The sequence below is a fragment of the Panulirus ornatus genome, chromosome 7, assembly GCF_036320965.1.
Source record: "Panulirus ornatus isolate Po-2019 chromosome 7, ASM3632096v1, whole genome shotgun sequence".
Taxonomy (NCBI): Eukaryota; Metazoa; Arthropoda; class Malacostraca; order Decapoda; family Palinuridae; genus Panulirus; species Panulirus ornatus.
Genome location: NC_092230.1, coordinates 31,338,824 through 31,356,938, shown reverse-complemented (window position 1 = coordinate 31,356,938; position 18,115 = coordinate 31,338,824). Strand labels below are relative to the sequence as shown.

General features: G+C 43.0%; 2 protein-coding genes across 3 annotated transcripts in view; both read right to left on the bottom strand.

The window, feature by feature from the left end:
- Nucleotides 1–655, bottom strand: part of LOC139749501 (ataxin-3-like) — a 156,545-nt gene extending 155,890 nt beyond the window's left edge. Inside the window, exon 1 of the mRNA XM_071663430.1 lies at nucleotides 638–655. The gene's annotated coding sequence lies outside the window, so the exon portion shown is untranslated. The remainder of the gene's footprint in view (nucleotides 1–637) is intronic.
- Nucleotides 656–6,938: 6,283 nt separating this feature from the next.
- asrij (OCIA domain-containing protein asrij) overlaps nucleotides 6,939–18,115 on the bottom strand; it is a 78,941-nt gene continuing 67,764 nt past the window's right edge. For both annotated transcript variants that reach the window (XM_071663427.1, XM_071663428.1), the window contains exon 6: nucleotides 6,939–7,792. In XM_071663427.1, coding sequence (XP_071519528.1) covers nucleotides 7,659–7,792 — 134 coding nt within the window. In that variant the 3' untranslated portion in view covers nucleotides 6,939–7,658. The remainder of the gene's footprint in view (nucleotides 7,793–18,115) is intronic.

Below are 18,115 nucleotides of genomic sequence, written 5' to 3'. Positions count from 1 at the left end.
TTACTAACTTCTGATTGGTTAACACTCTTCATACTTTTGTGACGTCATTTTGGTAAATATTGCTTAAACACCAAAAAGTTCATCCATTTTCTATTGAGATTTCCTGCAAATGTTAATAGTATACAGAGATTTTTCTGAAAAAAATTATTTCCACACTTACATACAAGTGCATTTTTGTCTGGCTGGAAAAGGATATTACCACGAAAATAAACATATATACCAGGCTTTCAAATCTTTAAAGTTAGTGTTACGAAAGTGGAAAAATTCGTCATTCTTTAAGTTGAAGGCTCCAGTCACGAACAAAAGTCCGCATCAAGGCCGGGCCTTGATTGAAATATAGAGAATCATGAAACGGAAAAAGACAAGGGAAAGTATTTACGAATTTTTCTGAAAGTGAAAGACCTGTTTTTTGAAATCAGCCCGGTCATAGTGGGAAGACAAGAAGGTAGAGAGTTCCAAAGCTTCTACATGTAGGGAAAGCAGTTGTCAAAACAGTCAGTTGGCCACACAATAATCATGTAACACAGCAGCTTGGCGAGTATTGCATGGTCTAGCTAGAGGTTAGGGCACACGACCATCCAGCTCTAGGGAGCAAAAACCAAAGAAATACTTATAAAAGAGGAGAAAGTGAACAAACATTGCGGCGTAGGGCAAGGAAGTCAGGTATGGAAGTTAGCCTTGGACGGTAAATAAGGCGACCGCTTTCGACTCAACTCTGTCAATCGCACAGAGATGGAACTGCCTCAAATGTAAGAGCAGTAATCCATACAAGGACGAATCAATCCCTTGTATAAACGGAGCAACTAATGTAGAAGGGAAGTAGTTTCGAAATCTAAACAAGACACCCAATTACATATGCTGGGTTACTGAGATTTCAAGGAAAGCGTCATTCCAACAGGAGAAAAGCGATAGACTAGTTTGGATGAGTTTCTTCAAGAAAATGAACTCTGTCGTCAACTGACGACATACCCAACATACCTAAGTCTACATATACCCAAAGACAATTAAGTCTGACATATAGCAAGCCACTACGGCTAAAATAAAAACGAACTCGGCCGCGCAATCCGGTTTGTGATGTCACGCGGCCCTGAACCTTCAGTTGCAAAGAAAGTGTGAGAAGTATGGATACTGTACGAGAAAGTAGGATGCTACGAGGAAAGGTATAGGGAAAGTGTAAGTAAAGTTAGATAATTCTACGTTTTCGTTAGCTCTGTACTAGCACTTTTTCTTTGTTTACGGCCAATTACGTAGCATAAGTATATAATAAGGTTAATAAGATGTTAGGGTTAATTAATAGGACTCTTAGCAATAAAACCCCTTGAGTATCACTACAACTTTATCTTGCGTTTTTGAGACCCCATTTGGATTACGCGGTACAGTTTTGTACTCCATACTATGCAGTTGACATAGATTGTTTAGAGTCCAACGGAGATTGACAAACTTGATACCTGGAATTAGAAACCTCACTTACGAAGAATGGTTAAAAAGACTTAATTTACACTCACTCAAGAGGAGAAGGGCTGGAGGGGATATAATTAAGTGTATGCATGGGTGAAGGGCGTTAATATGGGTAAAACGAATGAAATTCTTAGAATGACGCCACTGGATAGGACTAGAAATATTGGATTTAATTTAGAAAAAATAGATCCAGGTCTGATGTGGGTAACTATTGGTTCGGGAATGGGGTAGTAGATTTATGGAGCAAGCTGCCAAGTACAGTCGTAGAAGGTAGGTACTCGATTGTGACCGAGTAGATGGACAACTAGCAGAGGCTGTCACCGTAGACGAGTTAGCACATCACCTCAAAGCCACTAAAACATCTGCCCCTGGTCCTGATGGGAAGTCGGCTCGTTTGCTAAGTCCATTCCTCCGAGGATCTTCGCCAAAATGTTCAACCTGTGGCTTAGCCACGTCTGCGTTGCCGGAACCACTCAAGGCAAATAGCACAGTGCTAATTCCAAAAGTACCTAACCCAACTGAACCCAAGGACTACAGGCCAATTACCATCTCCTGTGCCGTAGTCCGTCTGCTTCACAAGATACTGAGCAGCCGCATCTCGAGCCTCGTCCAGATCGATGGAGCTCAAAAGGCGTTCGTCCCTCACGATCTTGGATGCGATCGTCGGTCGTGCGCGGTCACACGCCCACGGTGTGCACCTGGCATTTTTCGACATGGCCAAAGCATTCGATAGTGTTAATCATAGCACTATCGAGCGGGCCATGTCGCGGAAGGGCATTCCAGCCCTCGTCAGGGCATATGTCATCGTAGGATCAACATGACTCGTGGGGTCAAGCAGGGTGACCCACTATCACCTATTCTCTTCAACCTTGTGACTGACGAGGGAATCGCAAGGGTGAAGGAGATTGGTGTAGGGGTTGGGTTAGGTGACCAGAAGGTTTCAGCAGTGGCATTTGCCGACGATTTGGTCCTGGTTGCGCAGACGCCCACTGGCTTGCAATAGGCAATTGGCGTGATGGCGGAGAACCTCGCGGGGGGTGGGCTTCAAGTTAACCCTGGGAAATGTCGTACCCTCAGCATGGAGGTCGACGGCAAGTGCAAGACTTGGTACGCCAATAAGAACAGGACGTTCCAAGTCTTGGGTAGCGCCGTGGGATCCATGAATGCTGAGGACGATTACAAGTACCTTGACATCCTTGTCAGAGCAGGGAGGCCAGCGAAAATCCTACGGTGCCCTGCTAGAAGAAGGGCTCCATAACATCACCAGAGCCCCTCTAGAACCTCAACAACGGATTGCGTTGCTTGTGGGACATCTGGTGCCTTAGCTCATGCATCACTTGGTGCTGGGTGAAGTCTATAAGACGCAATTCGCACGCATGGACAGGCAGGTGCGAGTGGAGGTTCGCCGCTGGCTCCGCCTATCCCATGATGTGCCTCGCATCCGGATACTCCCACTCGGCAGCAGGAGATGGTGGGCTGGGTATACCAGACTTTGTCATGACCGTCCGGCTGAATAAGCAAGCCAGGTTGGAGAAGTTACTCACCTCGACCGACCCGGTGATTCAGGCGGCTGTCCCGGAGCCTGCAGTGATGACCAAGCTGCACGCTGGACCGGACCCACGTGCATTGTTGGTCGGCAGGCGGGGAACAAGCTCGAACGCCATCATGCATGGAGGGCCAATCTGGTCAGCATCGTCGACGGTGCGGGTCTCACTCCATCTGCTGCCGTGCCTCAGGTCAGATGGGTGAATAGCGGGAACCATTTCCTGTCCTGTTCTGACTATGTGAAGGCCCTCCAAGTGAGGATTGGCGCTTTACCCACCCCTGCCAGGGCATCCAGAGGTCGGCCCGAGATCAACAGCCTCTGTGACACCTGTCAGAAGCCGGGTACGCTCGCGCACATCGCACAGATGTGCTCCCGTACTAATGGCGGGAGGGTAAAAAGGCACGACAATATCAGTGCCTATTTGGCCGGACGACTGAGACAGAGGGGTTACCAGGTGTCCTGCGAGCCCCGCATTCAGATTGTGGGATCCTTTAGGAAGCCGAACATTGTGGCTTCCAAAGGCACAGAGGCCTTTATAATAGACACAGGTTTCTGGGGTCCATTTCGCACTTTCGGCTACACACCAATACAAGTGCAGCTATTACTGCACCCCGGAAGTCTTACATGGCGTATGGGATTTCACCGGCAAAGGCACCGTGCATATGACATCTGCCACATTGAATTGGTGTGGCGCATGGTGCCAAGAAAAGTGCAAGTGCTCTCATAGGGTTAGGACTGACGTACCAGGACCTTGAGGTGTGCACCGTCAAAGCCCTAACCTGGACCCACTCCCTTCACAGGATGTGATCCAAGAGCACAGGTTGATAATCGGAGCCTGCCTTGTCCATCTGGTGTCGGCCAATGGGTTGGTGAAGGTCATCTCCCCCTTTGTGTGCTTGGGGTGTGTGGGATTAGGCTGTTCTCCCGTGGCTCCAAGGGCAAGTACCAGTTCCTGAGGTCGGGTTGTCGTGAGGGATGGTGGACGCCTTGGTGGGGCTGCCCATTGCTTCCGCGCGACAGGCCGTACTGGAAGGTGAGCAGTGCCGGAAAGTCGCTGTGTGTTCAGTCGGTAGGTAAGGTATGTTTCGAAACATCATCTGACTGCCACCTCTTAACTTACTTCTGTCTATGCTATCAGCAGTCTGATCTTAAAATCTTCCTCTTATGGTGTCCATGCACTCCTTCCCTAAATTAACAACTTCCTTCACTATCAACATGTAGTTAAGTCGCCTACCGACAACCACCCTTGCAGTAGTTTTTAAAATTACAAAAAAAAAAAAAATGCACAGCCGTAGTTGTAGTTAAGACTTTCCTGCACATCCCATCACTAATTGGGAATCTATGAAGACAATCTAGCTTTAAACGAAGGTTGGATGTGTTTAAGGTGTAATGAAATATGGAGAAGTAAAGAGTTGGCAAGCGAGAAGATGAATCAGGAAAAATACAGAGATGAGTATGAAAGGAAGGAAACTGAAAGTTTAAATGGAAGTGCATTGACTGTAGGAATGCAGTCATGTTTGGATGTGTTTAGAATGTTTAATGAAATACTATTAAAGGTGACAGAATCAGTAGTTGGATACAAGGTAGTGAGATACAGGAAGAAAAAGGGCAATGTACGGTGGACAAAAGAGATTAGAAATGCTGTGGAAGAGAAGAAAAAGGCATATGGTAGATTGCTCAAAAGGAATGTACCTGTGGAAGTTCAGCAAAGGAGAAGGGAAGAATACAAAATATGTAAACATAATGTTAAGAAGCTGATAGGGGAAAGCAAAGAAAGAATACATGAAGATTATGGAAGAGTTAAGTGAAAAGTTTCGGAATAAGAAACTATACTGGAAGGAGGTGAAAAAAGGAAAGAGGTGGATGAAAGAGTGGAAATTTTAATGTGAGAAGTATGGAGGGAGAAATGCTGAATCAAAAGGAGGAAGTGAAAGGAAGATGGAAAGAGTATTTTGAAGAACTGATGAAGGTTGGAGAAGGGAAGGCAGCAGCTGTTACATGCATGGGTAAGGGAAGGAAGAGGATACAAGTGCAGGGGCCTGAAGCAAAGAGGTAGGTAAGAAGGGCAATAATGAGGCTGAAGGTGGTGCTTGAGGGCGTCTTGAGGACCGAACAAAGTCGTTGAAATAAAATACTTCAGTCAGTTGGGGCAGTTTTCTGTTATGCTTAAGAGTGTCCCGAAAGATGAATGAAATTGTTGAGATAAAATACCCGATTACTTCGGGACACTCTCCTAAGCCTAAATTCGACACAGGTATGGACCTGTGGTGTTTTAGGGCATCCTAGGGACCAAAGTTCTTGAGATAGAATATCCGAGTCAGTCGAGGCTCTTTCATGTACCCAAAATTGACACTGGTACAAACCTGTGGTGTTTGAGGGCATCCCAGTAGCTGAACAAAGTCGTTGAGATATAATACCCAAGTCAGTCAAGACTCTTCTCTAAACTTAAAATCGACACAGGTAATGAACCTGCGGTGCTTGAGGGCATCCCAGTGGCTGAAGGAAGTCGTTCAGATACAATACCACACTTGGTCAAGATGTGTCTCTGAACCTAAAATCGACACAGGTAACAAACTTGTGGTGTTTGAAGGCGTCCCGGTGCTTGAAGGAAGTCGTTTGGAGATATAATACCAGAGTCAGTCAAGATGCTTTTCTTTGCTTAAAATCAACACAGGACGAACCTGTGGTGCTTAAGGGCATCCCAGGGGCCGAGAGTTCTTCAAATAAAATATCCGAGTCAGTCAAGACGCTTTTCTGGCCTAAAATTGACATAGATATGGACCTGTGGTGCTTGATGGTGTCACGAAAGCTGAACAAAGTTGTTGAGATTAAATCCTGAGTACTTCAGGGCACTCATCTGAGCCTAAAATCGACACAGGCATAGACCTATGGTGCATGAGATTGTCCCAAGAGCCGAAAGAAGTACTCGAGATAAAAACACACAAATCGGTTGGGACAGTTTTATGGGGCTTGAGGGTGTCCCAAAAGCCAAACAAAGTTGTTTTGATAAAATACTGGAGTACTTCAGGATGCACTTCTGAGACTAAAATCGACCCAGGTATGGACCTGTGGTGCTTGTGGGCATCCCAGTGGCTGAGCTAAGTCATTGAGATATAATACCTGAGTCTGTCAAGACACTTTTCTGAACCTAAAATTGACAGGTGCAGACCTGTGGTGCTTGTGGGCATCCCAAGAGCCGAAAGAAGCCATTGAGATGAATTACCAAAGTCGGTAGGGGCAGTTTTCTGAGCCTAAAATCGACACAGGTATGGACGGACCTGTGGTGCTTACGGGCATCCTGGGGTCTAAAACAAAGTCGTTAAGATAAAATACCCAAATCGGTCAGGGTGCTTTTCTGAGCCTAAAATTGACACAGGTATGGACTTGAGGTGCTTCAAGGTGTCCCAAGGGCAAACCAAAATTATTGAGAGAAAAGACCCAATTACTCTGGGGCACTCTTCTGAGCCTAAAATCAACACAGGTATGGACCAGTGGTACTTGATGGCATCGCAATTGCTAAACGAAGTCGTTGCAATATATTAACTGAGTCGGAAGACCGAGTTAGTTGGGGTGCTTTTCCAACCCTAAAATCAACAATGTATGGACCTGTGGAGCTTGAGGGAGTCCTGGTAGTCGAAAGAAGTTGTTTAGATAAAATACCTGTGTGTGTAATAGTGATGGGTGATTTGAATGGTGGTCTTTCATAAAAATATATTCCTAAGTTTGCTCCCATGGATCTTACCTTACCTTTACACTTGGCTTCCGATTGGAGAATTGCATTCACTCATAAGTTGTTTTGCTTAGTAGCACTTTCAGGATCACATCCCAATGCTAACTGGGACCAATGCGTACTCATTTCACAATAATATTTTGGAGTATGCCACAGTTGTGGTATCTTACAATTGGACATAGGGAATATATAAATATTCTACAGTGCTGATCATCATTTATTTACAGTGTACAAGCAGTAGTTACACACTTGTCCCAGTACATTGTACTGTATCTAAGTAATACACAACATTTTTCTTTAGCTTTTTTCATTTAAACAGTCATTAACTGATACTCTCTGGTATGCCTGGCAAAGCATTACTTACTTTAAGGAAAGTCAACTGTTGGGCACTTATGTTAAACAAGTACATATAAATACACTTCTAAAGCAGTCCTAGTTCATTATGTCAATCCTTGAAAGATCTTTAAACCTCAAATGGCATCCAACATCAAATTATATACACCATAGGACAGCAGCCCACATCAAGTAATACTTCAATTCTCTTTTGTTTTTTGCATGTGTGTGTGTGTGTGTGTGTGTGTGTGTGTGTGTGTGTGTGTGTGTGGTGGTGGTGGTGTTTGGTGGGGGGTTATCTCATCATAAGGGTATGAATCATTTCCATTAAACTCTGAATTACCATCTGTTTACATAGTGCTTATCAAATACTGCACGCAGGTAATAAAGTTCTCATATTTTCATTGTCAATAAAATAAAGTTAGTCTTCTACATGATCAATAAAGTGTACATTACTAAAATTGTCAACACTGCTAACCCACTCAGAGAAAATAAAAATAACAAAGGTATTTCACTAGTCCTCTCATCACTCTTATTAACTGCTTTACTCTGTCACAATCGGTTTTGCATATTAAAGGATTCCAATATCTCTTACTCAAAGATATCATCCCCATACTGGTTCTTTTTAACACTATTTCGCGGAAGTGGTGGAGGCTTGAAAATTGGCTGTGTAGGCTGATGGTCTTCTGAAGGGAGAGATGATGAGCTACTCTCTGGTATATGATCTGTTGTCAAAAAAAAATCATTTATAATACTTGATTTCTGTTTTCCACATCAAGAAGGTAACGCTAGGAAATGGATGAAAAAAGAATGGCCCAATCACCTACATACATATACATATATATCTATTTTTATTTTCATTTTGCTTTGTTGCTGTCTCCCGCGTTAGCAAGGTAGCGCAAGGAAACAGATGAAAGAATGGCCCAACCCACCCACATACACATGTATATACATACATGTCCACACACGCAAATATACATACCTATACATCTCAACGTATACATATATATACACACACAGACATATACATATATACACATGTACATAATTCATACTGTCTGCATTCATTCATTCTCATCGCCACCCTGCCACACATGAAATAACAACGCCCTACCCCCTCACGTGCGCAAGGTAGCGCTAGGAAAAGACAACAAAGGCCACATTCGTTCGCACTCAGTCTCTAGCTGTCATGTAATAATGCATCAAAACCACAGCTCCCTTTCCACATCCAGGCCCCACACAACTTTCCATGGTTTACCCCAGATGCTTCACATGCCCTGGTTCAATCCATTGACAGCACGTCGACCCAGGTCTACCACATCGTTCCAATTTACTCTATTCCTTGCACGCCTTTCACTCTCCTGCATGTTCAGGCCCCAATCACTCAAAATCTTTTTCACTCCATTTTCCCACCTCCAATTTGGTCTCCCACTTCTCCTCCTTCCCTCCACCTCTGACACATATATCCTCTTGGTCAATCTTTTCTCACTCATTCTCTCCATGTGACCAAACCATTTCAAAACACTCTTCTGCTCTCTCAACCACACTCTTTTTATTACCACACATCTCTCTTACCCTATTATTACTTACTCGATCAAACCACCTCACACCACATATTGTCCTCAAACATCTCACTTCCAGCACATCCACCCTGCTCCGCACAACTCTATCCATAGCCCACGCCTCGCAACCATATAACATTGTTGGAACCACTATTCCTTCAAACATACCCATTTTTGCTTTCCGAGATAATGTTCTCGACTTCCACACATTCTTCAAGGCTCCCAGAACTTTTGCTCCCTCCCCCACCCTATGATTCACTTCCACTTCCATTGTTCCATCCACTGCCAAATCCACTCCCAGATATCTAAAACACTTCACTTCCTCCAGTTTTTCTCCATTCAAACTTACCTCCCAATTGACTTGTCCCTCAACCCTACTGCACCTAATAACCTTGCTCTTATTCACATTTACTCTCAGCTTTCTTCTTTCACACACTTTTCCAAACTCAGTCACCAGCTCCTGCAGTTTCTCACATGAATCAGCCACCAGCGCTGTATCATCAGCGAACAACAACTGACTCACTTCCCAAGCTCTCTCATCTACAACAGACTGCATACTTGCCCCTTTCCAAAACTCTTGCATTCACCTCCCTAACAACCCCATCCATAAACAAATTAAACAACCATGGAGACATCACACACCCCTGCTGCAAACCTACATTCACTGAGAACCAATCACTTTCCTCTCTTCCTACACGTACACATGCCTTACATCCTCGATAGAAACTTTTCAATGCTTCTAACAACTTGCTTCCCACACCATATATTCTTAATACCTCCCACAGAGTATCTCTATCAACTCTATCATATGCCTTCTCTAGATCCATAAATGCTACATACAAATCCATTAGCTTTTTTAAGTATTTCTCACATACATTCTTCAAAGCAAAACACCTGATCCACACATCCTCTACCACTTCTGAAACCACACTGCTCTTCCCCAATCTGATGCTCTGTACATGCCTTCACCCTCTCAATAAATACCCTCCCATATAATTTCCCAGGAATACTCAACAAACTTATACCTCTGTAATTTGAGCCCTCACTTTTATCCCCTTTGCCTTTGTACAATGGCACTATGCAGGCATTCCGCCAATCCTCAGGCACCTCACCATGAGTCATACATACATTAAATAACCTTACCAACCAGTCAACAATACAGTCACCCCCTTTTTTAATAAATTCCACTGCAATACCATTCAAACCCACTGCCTTGCCGGCTTTCATCTTCCGCAAAGCTTTTACTACCTCTTCTCTGTTTACCAAATCATTTTCCCTTGCCCTATCACTTTGCTCACCACCTCGACCAAAACAACCAATATCTGCAACTCTATCATCAAACACATTCTAACACACTCAAACACATACATACACACACACACACACACACACACACACATTTTTTTTTTTTTTTTTTTATACTAATCGCCATTTCCCACATTAGCGAGGTAGCGTTAAGAACAGAGGATGAGGACTGGGCCTTTGAGGGAATATCCTCACCTGGCCCCCTTCTCTGTTTCTTCTTTTGGAAAAAAAAAAGAGAGGGGAGGATTTCCAGCCTCCCGCTCCCTCCCCTTTTAGTCGCCTTCTACGACACGCAGGGAATACGTGGGAAGTATTCTTTCTCCCCTATCCCCAGGGATAACACACACACGTATAAATATATATATATTATTTTTTTTTTTTATTATACTTTGTCGCTGTCTCCCGCGTTTGCGAGGCAGCGCAAGGAAACAGACGAAAGAAATGGCCCAACCCCCCCCCATACACATGTATATACATACGTCCACACACACAAATATACATACCTACACAGCTTTCCATGGTTTACCCCAGACGCTTCACATGCCTTGATTCAATCCACTGACAGCACGTCAACCCCGGTATACCACATCGCTCCAATTCACTCTATTCCTTGCCCTCCTTTCACCCTCCTGCATGTTCAGGCCCTGATCACACAAAATCTTTTTCACTCCATCTTTCCACCTCCAATTTGGTCTCCCTCTTCTCCTCGTTCCCTCCACCTCCGACACATATATCCTCTTGGTCAATCTTTCCTCACTCATTCTCTCCATGTGCCCAAACCACTTCAAAACACCCTCTTCTGCTCTCTCAACCACGCTCTTTTTATTTCCACACATCTCTCTTACCCTTACGTTACTCACTCGATCAAACCACCTCACACCACACATTGTCCTCAAACATCTCATTTCCAGCACATCCATCATCCTGCACACAACTCTATCCATAGCCCACGCCTCGCAACCATACAACATTGTTGGAACCACTATTCCTTCAAACATACCCATTTTTGCTTTCCGAGATAATGTTCTCGACTTCCACACATTCTTCAAGGCCCCCAGAATTTTCGCCCCCTCCCCCACCCTATGATCCACTTCCGCTTCCATGGTTCCATCCGCTGACAGATCCACTCCCAGATATCTAAAACACTTCACTTCCTCCAGTTTTTCTCCATTCAAACTCACCTCCCAATTGACTTGACCCTCAACCCTACTGTACCTAATAACCTTGCTCTTATTCACATTTACTCTTAACTTTCTTCTTCCACACACTTTACCAAACTCAATCACCAGCTTCTGCAGTTTCTCACATGAATCAGCCACCAGCGCTGTATCATCAGCGAACAACAACTGACTCACTTCCCAAGCTCTCTCATCCCCAACAGACTTCATACTTGCCCCTCTTTCCAAAACTCTTGCATTTACCTCCCTAACAACCCCATCCATAAACAAATTAAACAACCATGGAGACATCACACACCCCTGCCGCAAACCTACATTCACTGAGAACCAATCACTTTCCTCTCTTCCTACACGTACACATGCCTTACATCCTCGATAAAAACTTTTCACTGCTTCTAACAACTTTCCTCCCACACCATATATTCTTAATACCTTCCACAGAGCATCTCTATCAACTCTATCATATGCCTTCTCCAGATCCATAAATGCTACATACAAATCCATTTCCTTTTCTAAGTATTTCTCACATACATTCTTCAAAGCAAACACCTGATCCACACATCCTCTACCACTTCTGAAACCACACTGCTCTTCCCCAATCTGATGCTCTGTACATGCCTTCACCCTCTCAATCAATACCCTCCCATATAATTTACCAGGAATACTCAACAAACTTATACCTCTGTAATTTGAGCACTCACTCTTATCCCCTTTGCCTTTGTACAATGGCACTATGCACGCATTCCGCCAATCCTCAGGCACCTCACCATGAGTCATACATACATTAAATAACCTTAACAACCAGTCAACAATACAGTCACCCCCTTTTTTAATAAATTCCACTGCAATACCATCCAAACCTGCTGCCTTGCCGGCTTTCATCTTCCGCAAAGCTTTCACTACCTCTTCTCTGTTTACCAAATCATTTTCCCTAACCCTCTCACTTTGCACACCACCTCGACCAAAACACCCTATATCTGCCACTCTATCATCAAACACATTCAACAGACCTTCAAAATACTCACTCCATCTCCTTCTCACATCACCACTACTTGTTATCACCTCCCCATTTGCGCCCTTCACTGAAGTTCCCATTTGCTCCCTTGTCTTACGCACTTTATTTACCTCCTTCCAACTGGAGGGATGTCTGATCATTATCAGAACTTTCCATGGTTTACCCCAGACGCTTCACATGCCCTGGTTCAATCCATTGACAGCACGTCGACCCCAGTATACCACATCGTTCCAATTCACTCTATTCCTTGCACGCCTTACACCCTCCTGCATGTTCAGGCCCTGATCACTCAAAATCTTTTTCACTCCATTTTTCCACCTCCAGTTTGGTCTTCCACTTCTCCTCGTTCCCTCCACCTCTGACACATATATCCTCTTGGTCAATCTTTCCTCACTCATTCTCTCCATGTGACCAAACCATTTCAATACACCCTCTTCTGCTCTCTCAACCACACTCTTTTTATTACCACACATCTCTCTTACTCTTTCATTACTTACTCGATCAAACCACCTCACACCATATATTTTCCTCAAACATCTCATATCCAACAGGTCTCGCAACCATATAACATTGTTGAAACCACTGTTCCTTCAAACATACCCATTTTTGCTTTCCAAGATAATGTCCTTGCCTTCCACTCATTCTTCGACACTCCTAGAACCTTCATTCCCTTCCCAACCCTGTGACTCACTTCCACGGTTCCATCCCCTGCCAAATCTACTTCCAGATACCTAAAACACTTCACTTCCTCCATTTTTTCTCCATTCAAACTTACCTCCCAATTGAGTTGTCCCTCAACCCTACTGTACCTAATAACCTTGCTCTTATTCACATTTACTCTCGGCTTTCTTCTTTCACACACTTTACCAAACTCAGTCACCAGCTTCTGCCGTTTCTCACCTGAATGAGCCACCAGCACTGTATCATCAACAAACAACAACTGACTCACTTCCAAAGCCCTCTAATCCACAACAGACTGCACATTTGCCCCTCTCTCTAAAACTCTTGCATTCACCTCTCTAACCACCCTATTATTAAACATTAAACAACCATGAAGACATCATGCACCCCTGCCACAAACCGACATTCACTGAGAACCAATCACTTGCATCTCTTCCTACTCATACATATACATATCAATATATACACATAAACATACACATACACAGGCACATACATATATACACATGTACATATTCATACTTGCTTGCCTTCATTCATTCCTGGCGCTACCCCATTCCACAAGAAACAGCATTGCTACCCCCTACTTCAACGAGGTAACGCCAGGAAAACAGAAAAATGGCTACAGTTGTTCACACTCAGTCTCTAGCTGTCATGTGTAATGCACCAAAACCAAAGCTCCCTATCCACATTCAGGCTCCACAGACCTTTCCATGGTTTACCCCAGACGTTTTACAGGCCATGGTTCAGCACACTGACAGCATGTTGACAGCAATATACCACTTCATTACAATTCACTCAAATCTTTGCATGCTTCTCACCCTCCTGTACATTAAGGCCCTGGTCATTCAAAATCTTTTTCACTCCATCCTTCCACCTCCAATCTGGTCTCCTGTTTCTCCTTGTTCCCTCCACCTCTGACACATATATCTTTTTTGTCAGTCTTTTCTCATTAATTCTCTCCATATGTGCAAATCATTTCAATACATCCCCTTCTGCTCTTTCAATCACACTCTTTACATTTTAACACATCACTCTCACCTTTTCATTACTTACTCGATCAAAACACCTCACACCACAAATTGTCCTCAAACATTTCATTTCCAACACACCCACCCTCCACCGCACAAATGTATATATAGCCCATGCCTCACGACCATATAACATTGTTCGAACTTCTATTCCTTTAAACTTACCCATTTTCGCCCTTTGATACAACATCCTCCCCTTCCATATATTCTTCATCGCTACCAGAACCTTCGCCCCTCCCCCACCCTGCGACTCACTTCTGCTTCCATGGTTCCATTCGCTGCTAAGTCCACTCCCAGATATCTAAAACATTTCACTTCCTCCAGTTTTTCTCCATTCAAACTTATATCCCAATCAACTTGTCCATCAACCCTACTGAACTTAATAACCTTGCTCTTATTCGCATTTACTCTCAACTTTCTCCTTTCACATACTTTTCTAAACTCAGTCACCAACTTCTGCAGTTTCACGCTCGAATCAGCCACCAGAGCTGTATCATCAACGAAGAACAACTGACTCACTACCAGGCTCTCCCAACCCCAACGGACTGCATACTTGCCCCTCTCTCCAAAACTCTTGCATTTATCTCCCTAACCATCACATCCATAAACAAATTAAACAATCATGAGGACATCATACACCCCTGCTGCATATCGACATTCACTGGGAACCAACCATTCTCATCTCTTCCTACTGGTACACATGCCTTACATCTTTGGTAAAAACTTTTAACTGCTTCCAGCAACTTACTGCCCACACTATATACTCTTAAGACCTTCCACAAAGCATCTCTATCAACTCTATCATATGCCTTCTCCATATCCATAAATGCTATACACAATTCCATTTGTTTTTCTAAGTATTTCTCAAAAACATTCTTCAAAGGACACACATCCTCTACCACTTCTGAAACCACAGTGCTCTTCTCCAATCTGATGCTCTGTACATGCCTTCACCCTCTCAATCAATACCCTCCCATGTAATTTCCCAGGAATTCTCAACAAAGTTATGCCTCTGTAGTTTGAACACTCACCTTTATCCCCTTTGCCTTTGTACAGTGGCACTATGCATGCATTTTGCCAATCAGGCACTTCACCCTGATCCATACATAAACTGAATATCCTTAGCAACAAATCAACAACATGGGCACCCCCCTTTTTTTCAAAACTTCTACTGCTATACCATCCAAACCCGCCGCCTTACTGGCTTTCATGTCCCGCAAAGCTTTCACTACCTCTGCTCTCTTTACCAAACCATTCTCCCTGATCCTCTCACTTCACACACCACCCTAACCAAAACACTCTATATCTGTCACTCTTATCATCAAAGACAGTCAACAAACCTTCAAAATACTCACTCCATTTCCTTCTCACTTCATCACTACTTATCATTACTTCCCCACTTGCCCCCTTCACCAACGTTCCCATCTGTTCTCATCTTATGCATGTTATTTACCTCCTTCCAGAGCGTCTTTTGATTCTCCCTAAATTTTAATGATGCTCTCTCACCCCAACTCTCACCTGCCCTCCTTTTCTAGCCTTACACCTTTCTCTTAACCTCCTGCCACTTTCTTTTATACATCTCCCAGTCATTTGCACTCCTTCCTTTCAAAAATCTACATGAACTATGATGATGGTAACAAACTTAAAAAGAATCTACTATACACGTAGATATCTGATCATCAAATCAACACAAGAGTGTGAAAAGTGAAGGGTTACCTGCACACAATCTTGAAGTTTTTAAAATGGATCTATGATCTAGATGGTGAACAATTCTTCTATAGATATAAGAACAGAGTACCCAAAGGATAAAACAAGAAATCAACAAGAAATTAAGTGTAAAACTAGTTGAAAAGGAAGTAAAGAAGTACATTTATGGTATAAAAAAGGTTTATGAATGGAGTAAACTGACTGAAGACATGGTTCACATAGACAGCATACATAAGTTACAGATGTTGTATGACAGTACACAATGTTCAAGAGTTGGGGGCTCCATGTGTCGATTTTAGGTTCAGAAAATTGTCCAAGGGTAGACCTTCTGAATATAGAAAAAAATTGGTAATGATAAATAAACAATTACAATAACCCTTTAAATTTGCCACTTATAACTGCATAATCTTTAATTTTATCTATCTGCATAAATTACATATTCAGAGTACATATGAGGAAGTGAGAGTAATGGAGAAAAAATGCATTTTAGGAGAAGCTGAAAGAGTCTTAAGCAATTTTGATGCAAGAGATTTTAAAAAGATGGAACAAATGAAGGAGGCAAGTAAGGAGTGCTCATCCTCAAATGCTCAGGCTGGGGTAGGTGACACGTAACTAAGAATACAGGGATACTGTACAGTATTATTGTGAAGCATGAGGTCCCTTGTGTGAATAAAAAAAAAGGTACAGCTTATTCAATTGTGTGTTGAAGGAGTCATATCAACTAGAAATACATAGTTCAAGAAACAGTGCATACATAAATATATGTGGGTCAGTGAGGTTGGGGGATCAATGGTTACTGATGAAAGGTGGAACATCCCTCTGGGAAGAGGATCCTCTGATTTGGTATCCCTCAGAGTATCACAGAACAGTAAACTCGTCAAGGTACAGGACCTTGTGAAATGAGTCTCACCTCCCCTTAATGAAACAGGGCTACAGGCTGAATCTATTAGCTAGATCTATCAACTAGAGGCAACAGCACAATTATGGCAAAAAGCAGCAAATGTGTGGAGAAAGCCACCTAAATGACCACATCTTGGAGAAGCAAACATCTCAATGGGCTGAAATAGTGCCCTTTAACTGGTGTCTGACCCACCACAGACCACTACTAATGTATGCTTTCCCAACCCACTTCCTACCATAACTACATGATACTGCAACATGAACCTTCCATTAACAAAAAAAAAAAAAAATGCATAGAAAGGATCTTTGGATAAACAATCATATTAGCAAAATGCGATTGGCAAATCTAATGAGATTCGCAAGTGTGGAAATAACAAAAAATCTAAATTAACTCTCTTACCCAATCCATGATTATAAGGAAGAATGTAAACATAAAAAAGGTTGCAAAAAGAAACTACCAGTAAAACTTACAAAATATAAATGATGAAGGGCCTTTATAACTCCAACTCCCATTTGGGTTGAGATGGGTAAGTGGGTAAGCCAAAAGTTTTAAAAACAAAAGGGATTTGTGTCTTTAAATTTCAAACATGAATATACATTTTTTAATGTTAGCTGAGATGGCATGGGCAGCTGAGGCCCTAATCAAGGCCATCCCATTAATGCAGGAGGAGTGGGAATATGTGAGAGTGTAAGAAAGTAAACTCTAGATTGATATGGGTAAAACTGAAAGTAGATGGAGAGAGATGGGTGATTATTGGTGCCTATGCACCTAGTCATGAGAAGAAAGATCATGAGAGGCAAGTGTTTTGGAAGCAGCTGAGTGAGTGTGTTAGCAGCTTTGATACTTGAGAGTGGGTTATAGTGATGGGTGATTTGAATGCAAAGGTGAGTAATGTGGCGGTTGAAGGTATATAATAAGTGTACATGGGATGTTCAGTGTTGTAAATAGAAATGGTGGAGAGCTTCAAGACTTGTGTGCTGAAAAAGGACTGGAGACCGGGAATACCTGGTTTAAAAAGAGATATACTTAAGTACACATATGTGAGTAGGAGAGATGGCCAGAGGGCATTATTGAGTTACGTGTAAATTGATAGGCGTGTAAAGGAGGGACTTTTGGATGTTAAAGTGCTGAGAGGGGCAGCTGCAGGGATGTCTGATCACTATCTTGTGAAGGCGAAGGTAAAGAGTTGTTGAGGTTTTCAGAAAAGAAGAGGGAATGTTGGGGTGAAGAGAGTGGTGAGAGTAAGTGAGCTTGGAAAGGAGACTTGTGTGAGGAAGTACCTGGAAAAATTGAATACAGATGGCAAAAGGTGAGAGCAAATGATATAAGGGGAATGGGGGGAGGAATGGGATGTATTTAAGGAAGCAGTGATGGCACACGCAAAAGATGCATATGGTATGAGAGAGGTGGGAGGTAGGCAGAGTAGAAAGGTTAGTGAATGGTGGGATGAAGAAGTAAAATTTTTAGTGAAAGAGAAGAAAGAGGTGTTTGGATGATTTCTGCAGGGAAGTAGTGTAAATGACTAGGAGATGTATAAAAGAAATCAGCAGGAGGTCAAGAGAAAGGTGCAAGAGGTGAAAAAGAGGGCAAATGAGGGTTGGGGTGAGAGAGTATCATTAAATTTTAGGGAGAATGAAAAGATGTATTGGAAGGAGATAAAAAGACGAG